Genomic DNA, 9263 nt, shown 5'->3' on the forward strand with positions numbered 1-9263 from the left:
TTAAAGGCCTACAACACCTTATATGGACTGACCAAAACTTTAAACCGTTGCCGTGTGCAACAGGTTTCCATTTGCAAGGGCTGCTATGAAATGAAATGAAATTATTACTATATTTACCCAGGGTATCTGGGCTAAGCTCAAGAACTTGTTTCCAGCCAGGCCCTGCTCATAGAACACATTTCATCGTAGTGGTTCAATGCCTTGTTCAAGGGCACTTCAGCGGTGGTAATTTTAACGTGTCGGACCGCTGATTCGAACGGGCGACCTTCCGGTATCAAGACCGCTCCGCAATCCGTTCGGCCACTGCTGGGGAATGTATGTTTTGCCCGAAAGGTGACTCTATGTTCACCAGAATAAACCGTCAACAAAGAGAGAAGTGTGGTCAGCCTTCAAATGTTGCTTGGAAAGTCACAAATATGGACAGACACACAAAGCCAAAGGCAAAAGAGTGTCATGTGGATTTCTCAACCAGGGGTTTGTGACAAATGTGTGAGGAAAATAGGATTAAAAAATAAAATACGGTAGGCCTACATAAGTGACACAGAGTCTAAAGACTGAGTTGTAACTGGTCACTATGTGTAGCCCTTTAAACTGAAATGAATACATGTTCCTATTTGTTAAAATCACAGGGGTAGTAGGCCTACTTGCTTTCTTACAGATATGGGGTTTGGACTCAACAGTCCAGTGGCTTTGCCTGCTGCTGTAAAAATACACTTGCTTGCTTTTCTGAAGTAGCCGGTATAGATCATCACATCTTCAGCAAATCAGCATGACAACCTTGCAAAAAAGAAAGAAAAATATCAACCAATGATTGGGCAGAAAGTTGTTTATGAATTGAATACATATAGGACCCAAATTTTTTGGTGGTATCCTTTTAGAAAAGGATTTGACAGGCCCACTCTTGTTGTTTTCACATTTCTGTCTAAAAGTGTTCATTCAATCGATCAATCAAAGTTCCAAATGTAATTCGTTGCTTGCTCTTGATTTAGTTATTGTAGCCATACAGGTTTAACTTGTAGTCGTGCGTGGTGCGTGTGTATGCAGAGAGAGAGAGAGAGAGAGAGAGAATCACTTGTTCTAGGATTACTAGTTCAAGTTAACCTGACAGGTTAAGCACACAGAGCGCGTTTTTCGGATTTTTAGCGGCGTTTCTCCATCGGTTTTCCGAAAAACGCGTCCATGCAGTGTGCAACCGGAATGTTCCCTTTTTAATCAATGAAGGGTGGCTCCACTGCCCGCGTTGCGTTGCGTTGACGGAGACGCGCCGCGTGCATTAAAATTGAACCGGTGGAGCCCCTCTGTGCAACCCATAGAGGGTGCAACCCATGGTGCAACCACCTTAACAATCCGGTAGGTGGATGTAATGTTTTTGTTTTCACATGTGGAGTTTCCGGGTCATTGAGCTAATAGCTTCCGGGGCAGCGACTCTGAATGCGGACATTCGATTTAGTAAACAAACCCTAGTTAGCTCAAGCTTACACACAAGCAACTAATTAGTTAGCGTTAGCATAGTATATGACGACACACTTGCCAATATTGTACCTGTATGGATTGCTTGGTTTTATGATCCCTTTGTCTCTGTCAAGACATCAACATATTCTAGTTAGATTTTGTGTAAAATTCAGTGTCAACTTATTATTTTTAAGCTTTTGAAGTGCTGAATGAACTCAAGTTTGACCTCCATTAAGCAATTACTGTAAGAGACTTTACATTTCCAGTCATTCTTTTATCACTGGTGAAATTGGTCTTATATATTCCACTCTAATTGGTATTAAAATGTTCTTAAATGCAACTGGAACATACGGTAGTCACGTAGCCGCAATTTGCAACACTACATATTTTGGGTTAAATCTAGAGTTGCAACACCAGCCATTGACAGCCCATACGTCCAAACAGAAAAGTCGTATCTGATTGTACCAACATTGCACCTGTACAAAAAGCTTGAATTATCCTTTCTATCTGCAAAGCGTTTGTTTAATACAAATCCACCATAGACATGTTATGAGCTATGTCTTGTCAATACATTCCATGCAGGTGAATGAGGTGATCATTTTTCAAACTGTTTGAGTTTGGAAAGCGCTTGTTGAAAATGAGCACTTCCAAACTCCAACACATAATCACCTGCACAGAATTTCTTGACAGAAAGTAGCTCATCACATTTGGTGGATTTTTATGAAACAAAGACTTTGCAGATAGAAAGAGCTTTTTGTACAGCTGCGATAATGGTGAGTTTAACGTTTGATACAATCAGACACTTTTCTGTTTGGATGTATGGGCTGTCAATGATTGGTGTTGCTGCAACTCTAGATTCAACCCATTAAAAACAATAATATATAGTGTTCCAAATTGCGGCTAACAGTCACGCTGCAACAATTTCAAACGGTACTTCCCTCTCCTGTCCATTAGAGGTGCTGACACCACATAGCCAAGCTGGCGACCACAGCTGCAAAGAAGCTGGAGGAGGAATATGTGGTGGAGGAGGTGTTGGATCGACAGGTGATGAATGGAAGGGTGAAATACCTCCTCAAATGGAAAGGTTTCTCAGAGTGAGTCCAAGCCTCCTTTTCTCCTCACATGATAAGCACTATCTCTGTGTGGAACAAACTCCTTCCTGTCTTATCGACCCACTCAATACACAATACACTGCATAAGCAAAGTTCCTTGATATATTGTCAAGATAGCCAATTCCATGCCTCGCAATAGTACAAAATGGTACACCCTTCCAGTCGCCCAGGTGGGCACAGGCACTCCACATGAACATCAGATCTCGTGAACGTCCTGTGATCGCTGTTGATGGATTTCGAGAGATTGCGGTCAGGCCTGGAATTTCATCATTTTAGAGACTAGGCCTCTTGACCTTTGCCAAAGTCCTTGAAAATAATTAATGAGTATGTATTTTTAATACAGTCAGTGTAAAGCGACTACATGAGATTAAACTATAAATCGCTGAGAGGCGATCATAATGGGACTTATTGTCAGACGCGCTCCGCTCCGCATACAAAGGAATTCGATGGGACCAAGAACTGCGTTTAAGGGGTTTATTAAAGCAGTGTAAAACTCATAAGGGTGCTCGAAACATAAGGCAAAAGTAACCATAGAATCAACGTAAATGAAATAAAGCAAAATAAAGCGGTCAACAAAAGGTATGGCGTCCCACACACCCCCTCTCTCTCTGTGTCCACAGCAAGTGAACAGGTGATGTTAAAGGTAACCTTGGGTCCGCCCCTATGCCCGTCAATCATCCACATTAACACCAGTGACAGCCTACTCATTTCATTGACCAATGTATAGTCAACATAACCAAACCATTTCATGGCTCTTACAGTCAGTAAAATAAAATAAAACATTTCACAAAATAGTTTATTGGTATTTAAATTACCAATATTTGTAGTAAATCCTGAGTCAAACTTCCATACACACTCAGCCCTGGACTAATCAGACTCAGTCACTGCATTCATTTGAAGATAGGGAGTCAGTCCCCAAATTAGGGACACCAGGTTGAAAGTGGTTAAAATTGGGACACATTGTCTGCATAATTGCGTATACCTATGTCATCCGCAAATGTTAAATAATGGTTGATATCACCCAAACCGGGATCTAGATGAAACTTGGTTTCTATAAGAGTACTGTTTTCGTGTGTGCAGTGAGGACAACACGTGGGAACGAGAAGAACACCTGAACTGTCCCAAACTTATCGCCAAGTACATGCGGAAACACAAAGAGACAGAAGAGAAGAAGAGAGAAGGAAAGAGGAATACAGACAGAGGAGAGCTGAGAAGAAGTGGGAGGAAGAAAGTCAAGGTGAGAAGAAAGGAATGGATTGTAGAGTGGCAGATGAGAGAGAAATCCAGCAATAGAGGTCCTGCTAGGATATAACAGTGGTTCTGAAAAGATTTTGTCAAGGTTTGTGTTAAACATTTACAAATTTAGTCCAAAGTTTTGCAAGATTCTTTTCAAATGTTTGGGGAAATAGCCGATTTACAAGCCTTCAATATGACAAGAGCTAGTAAATCAATGTTAGAATAGCCAAACTAATAAAATATTAAAATGGGGGTAAAAGTGTTTTTTTATTGTCTTTTCATAGATGTAAGCACTAAGTTTTTATCTTAATGTAATTTTACAGGCAGACAATAATGAATCAACACATCACATGTTCTCTTTCAAAGGTGACACTTGGGACCAGGGACTTGCTAGACGCAACAACGGTGGTGGTTGACACTGGAGAGCAACTGCTACAAGCTTCCTCCTCTATGATGCAGGGTCCCCCGCTGGACCTGTGTTCTGAGTGCCAAAAGTTGTACAAAACAGCCAAGATGAAACGTCGGCTCAAAAACAAACTATTGGATAATGGTGACTTTGATGAGCACTGTTTTGCCCAGTATTATATTAGAATGCTGGGGACAACCTCAGCCAAATAGTGGTAAAAGTTTTGTTGGGCCATTTTCTCTGCCGTTTATACTAAAGTGTCTGGAATGTTTTGGGTTTACACCAGCCTGTCGACAAAAAAGTGTGTAGTTTTGTATGAATTACATGGTGTTAAATTGGGCTCTGATTTCTTCACCAGATCCTACTTCATTGACATGTGACCAGTGGGTCCTGCAGAAAAAGCGGAGCGTACTGAAATTGAAATTGTAAGTATGTGCACTAGAAATAAGTGTGGGATGGGATTGGTGTTGGTCGATTTCTGGTTCATCGTCAGCAGCTTTATTAACTTTTTTCCAGGACACCTTGGGAGCTGGACCACCACATCAAAAAGTGTTTGATATTCAGAGAGAAACAGCAGACGGGAGAGAAGGAACAACCAACCTGTGCCAGACCACACACTTTCCTAAAGAGGTATGATGTCTATAGTATGTGTGAACCTGCAACAGGTGAAGAATGGAATAGTCCATTCAGAGCGCACCACAGCTCACAGCATGTGCACTGGGTCTTTTTACTCGGGCTCTTTCACCTTTTTTACGGAAGCCCATTTGGGACAAAACACTGCAGTATATTTGGTCAGTATGAAAGACAGATATGTAGAAAAAGCATTTTCAAGCGATCAAAATAAGCTTTTGGTGCTGTAGTGCACTCTGGATGGAGTTATGTAATTTTTCACCTGTACCACTTAGATAATAACATCAGTAAGAAAATGGTTAATCCGGAATTCTCCTTTAACAAGAACAAATATGGGATTCTATATGTTCAGTATGAAACAGTAGAGACAGACAAACAAACTGTTCCAGATAACACACTTTCCTAAATGGGTAACAAACACACATAATGTTTTTTTATATTTCTCAGTTTCAGTACATGCTTTTAAAAATGCTGGGGGGCATGAATAAGACAAACATAAAAAGTCCACAGACTTATGGAAAATATGGAAAAATACTTTTTGACAAAAATTTTGATCCACTGTGGATCTTCTTCAAGCTCTGTTGTTTGTTTTTAAAGACCTGAAGAAGATCCACAGTGCATAGAAACGTTACATTGCCTAAAATAAATATTTGTCTCCACCAGGCCGACGGCATGGGGAGAGTATGTTTTGCACTGTGTCCGTCCGTCCCTTACCAGCTAATCTCCACGTCACCATGAGGCCGATTTTGGCAAAACACATTTCTGTAGATTACTCGTACACATTTTATCCATGCATCACACAATTTGGTATACAATATCTCCATAGTCATGTGATCAACACGGATCTGCACCATTTCCCATCTTCCATCCTGATTGGCTAAGATTGGCTTCCAAAGCTCACATGATTGGTCTGTTTCGAACAAAATGCCACAAATCACAAACATAGTGTGCAATTTCCGTGAAATTATACACAAACATTTCCACTATGCCCAGGACGACATGCCACTAATCTTTTTCCAAATCAGCCTCACGGTGGTGCTATAACAGGGCAATTCCTGTTTTTACCTATAACTGTACATATAACCCTAGAGGCCATGGAAAAACATTTTCCCTGCATCCCGCCACATCTGCCGGTTATAGTGCCACCATGAGGCCGATTTCTGCAAAACACAGATTTCATCCAAAATTGTCGCAAATCCGTACACATGATCTCTGTAGTCATGTGATCAAGACGAGTCTGTTGGATTTCTCTGATTCTACACTGATTGGCTAAGATTGCCTTCCAAAGTTTTCAGGAGTGGTCCGTTTCGTACGAAATGCTGCAAATGTCCTGCTCATCCAGAATTCTATCCTCAGAGATGCTATGAGTGATCTGGCTCTGCATTTCCTCAACAAAATGAAGAAAATTGTTGCAAAAAACAAACAAACACAAAGATGTTTATATTACTCCTAAACATTTTGCGAAACATCACACACACTCCTATCCTCCTGGTGGAGACCTGTGCCCAGAAGGGCACTTTTTCTAGTTTTCCATTATTTTGGTCTGTGTGCTGAGTGCTCTACCTCCTCTACATGAAGTTGATGTGCGTAGTTAGTTATCCTTTGATAGGGTTTTGATTCTACCGCGCTCAATGCCCCGGCTCCCCTGTCTTGTCAGTGGCTAGATGCACTTTGTCCAGCCAATCACAAGACAGAGGAGGCAGGACATGGAGCACGAGACATAGCAAAGCTACATTTTATAATATGGATTAAACATGTTTAATGGCAATGCCAATTAGCACCGACACGTTTCTACACAGACCCTAATGCAATTCAGACAGAGTATCTTTGAAATCTCTATGCACAACTTTAGAGACGTTATATTTGAACGTGACCAGAGAGTGGTACCAGTGGGTAACTGAGAGAAGGCATTAACATTCAAGGAACCCTGGCCTGGATACCATCATCTCAAGAGTCTCAAATACAAAAAAGGTTCAGGGTTCCGAAAGGGGCTAGGTGTATGACTATACGCCTAGCCCCTTTCGGAACCCTGAACCTTTTTTGTACTTGTGGTATTAACTACCGGTATTCTACTCTTGAGTTTACAATTTTGATGTACCAATATTAGGATATATATTCACCAATATCGGACAAACATGTACAAACAAAGCAAAAGTAAAATGGTGTTCTTGGAACAGAACTAAATACCAACTTGTCACTCTAATTCTAGAAACCTTAAGTGGTGTACGGTGGCCTTTAAAAGGGGGAGGACGACTGCAAGGAAGAGCAACGGAAACCTGTTCAGAGACGTTGGTCAAGACAGGAGTCTCACCAAGCAGCCACGCTTAGATGACAGCGGCCTTTACAGTGACAGCCATGAACCAACTAGCAGCATCAGCTCAAGTAGCAAACCTAAGTGCATTGAGGAGGAAGGGTCTAATGATGAATACTTTGTGGTGATCCCCATCCCCACTTCTCTAACCTATGACAGAACCATCCAGTTGACTAGCCTGGATCCAGCCCAAAGATCCCGTCTGATAATCAGGCTACCAGTTGACAACATCCCCACCCAAACGAAATGCAGCAAAGAGGGAGAGTTTCAGAGAGTTATTTGCTAAGGCATTGTACAAGAGAAGTACGATCGAGAAGTACGAGTAGAGAGCTTGTGAGATCATTCAGGTTTTATTTTTATTTTTTTATTTTTTTTTGGTGTCTTCTGGATCCCTGTGAGGAGAAACATACGTGTACATCTGAAAAGATAATCTTTTTGTTAATTTGTTTATAAGCGTTACTAATGAGAAACAGAGATATTTCCGCCAGGTCAGGGAGGTTATTGTGGGCCAGCAATAAGCAATGCTTTTGTAACACTTGCTATGCATCCCATGTGTATTCAGTATTTTAGCCGTGACGTAAGTGCCCCCTCCAGAGATACTTCCGGGTCCTACTTTTGTGTCGCTTTTGTGTCCCCATAGAGTTATACTGTGTCCCTCCGTCGGACTAAATCTGAGACTAAAACAAAAGTCTCATTTTACCGCTTTCCTTGCAACAACAAAGCTACTGGTCTCCCAAATCTGGCTGTGACAGACTGTCTATGCCCCACACTGAATACCATCGCCATTTTATTTCATTGTGTCAACTAAATCCTCCATTAGAGATCGTATTAATGCAAACTATAGATTCAACGTACTCAACCCTGCACACATTCTAAATATGCCCCCGAAATATTGTGTTACCACCTTCAATAATAAAGTCTTTATTGTCTCCACATCATATATTTTCTTTGTCATGGAAACTTGTTGTACAGAACATTAATAATTCTACTCGAGTTGGAAGCATTAAGACCCATTTTAACGCTCAATGGCTTCCTTTCTGAAAAATAACGTCATTGTAAAAAGATTCACATGTTTAGATATTGCTATTTACAATGAGTTGCGGACGGGAGCTGGTGCCACTTGGACCCGGACGTAACGTAGGACTACAAAATGACGTCGGACTTAAATACCGAATACACCCCACTGTTTCTCAACCAATGGTCCATTGACTACTAATATTTTCCTAATAATAATGACTCAACCAGACAATCCATCCGGTGCACTTCCCCATCTTGAGATTCCAACTCCCCTTTTCTGTTGAATTTCTTGACCTCCAACTTGTCAGTAAATTGGACGGTCATCATAGGTCACCAGGTCATTCACCAGTTTCACACTTCACACTAGTGGAAAGAAAAATACAAAAAATCCTACATTACTAAATGCATGGTCAGGGTCCACAGGCAATACCTTCACAGACCACCTGTTGAAAACCCATGCCCTAAGTAAGCAGTATGGCAATATTTGGTTTTATTGTGAACCAGCAGCCTTTTATATAAGGCCTTATTATAGGCGGAAATAGCAAATACTTGACTTCCCTACATTTACATTAGAGCCTATACTGTAGCTCTAATGTAGCCTGACGGCATGTCGCGGATTCGATTTAATTTATTATTTTTTCCTTACATTGTCATTTTACTGTCATCTGGGGACCCCCAAAACCCGTGGCAGGTCCCCACCATGACCGTTTTAGGAGGATAGATCCCTCATGCCACCAGGTGTTGCTAAAGAAAAAAATGCATTATTGGTGAACAGGTTTTATTGTGGCAGCCAGGCGTAACTATTTGCATAACTGTAGAGCCTTCATTTTGCCAGAATTTACAGTGGCTGAAACTCATGACAGAAACTGCTGCTTCTGAAAGCAGCAGCCAAGAGTAAATTAGGTTATGTTCCAAACAAAACTAGCTTAAACAATTAAAAATTGTTCAAGTCGAAGTGAAAGTAAGTGGTTAAGTGATTTTCTTTCGTTAAAATAATTGTTAAATAGCTTTATGTTGTGTACTTGTCCAGGCTGCGTAAACACTGGAGAGTTAGCCTCTATATTGTCTCCACCAGGCCGAAGGCACCGTTAACTCGGTT

General features: G+C 41.1%; 1 protein-coding gene across 3 annotated transcripts; it reads left to right on the forward strand.

Annotated features, from left to right (window-relative positions):
- Nucleotides 1-1214: 1214 nt before the first annotated feature.
- Nucleotides 1215-8930, forward strand: LOC306920933 (uncharacterized protein). Of its 3 annotated transcripts, none has more exons than XM_079497925.1 (7): nt 1215-1350; nt 2407-2546; nt 3645-3801; nt 4167-4350; nt 4565-4631; nt 4723-4836; nt 7046-8930. In XM_079497925.1, exons 2-7 carry the CDS (start codon nt 2500-2502, stop codon nt 7431-7433), a joined length of 957 nt encoding a protein of 318 aa, XP_079354051.1. In that variant the 5' UTR covers nt 1215-1350; nt 2407-2499; the 3' UTR covers nt 7434-8930. The 3 variants fall into 3 exon arrangements, with proteins under 3 accessions (XP_079354051.1, XP_079354050.1, XP_079354052.1); XM_079497924.1 differs by lacking the exon at nt 1215-1350 and adding an exon at nt 1435-1696; XM_079497926.1 differs by lacking the exon at nt 1215-1350 and adding an exon at nt 2207-2225.
- The last annotated feature ends 333 nt before the right edge of the window (nt 8931-9263 follow it).

Source organism: Electrona antarctica (assembly GCF_951216825.1).
Source record: "Electrona antarctica genome assembly, chromosome: 3".
Taxonomy (NCBI): Eukaryota; Metazoa; Chordata; class Actinopteri; order Myctophiformes; family Myctophidae; genus Electrona; species Electrona antarctica.

What these genes read in the sequence shown, in the direction of transcription:
- LOC306920933 (XM_079497925.1), top strand. Translation starts at nt 2,500, where the DNA reads ATGAATGGAAGGGTGAAATACCTCCTCAAATGGAAAGGTTTCTCAGA. An exon ending in AAATGGAAAGGTTTCTCAGA is followed by an intron (nt 2,547 to 3,644) that starts GTGAGTCCAAGC and finishes TCGTGTGTGCAG; the next exon opens with TGAGGACAACACGTGGGAAC. An exon ending in CCACACACTTTCCTAAAGAG is followed by an intron (nt 4,837 to 7,045) that starts GTATGATGTCTA and finishes CTCTAATTCTAG; the next exon opens with AAACCTTAAGTGGTGTACGG.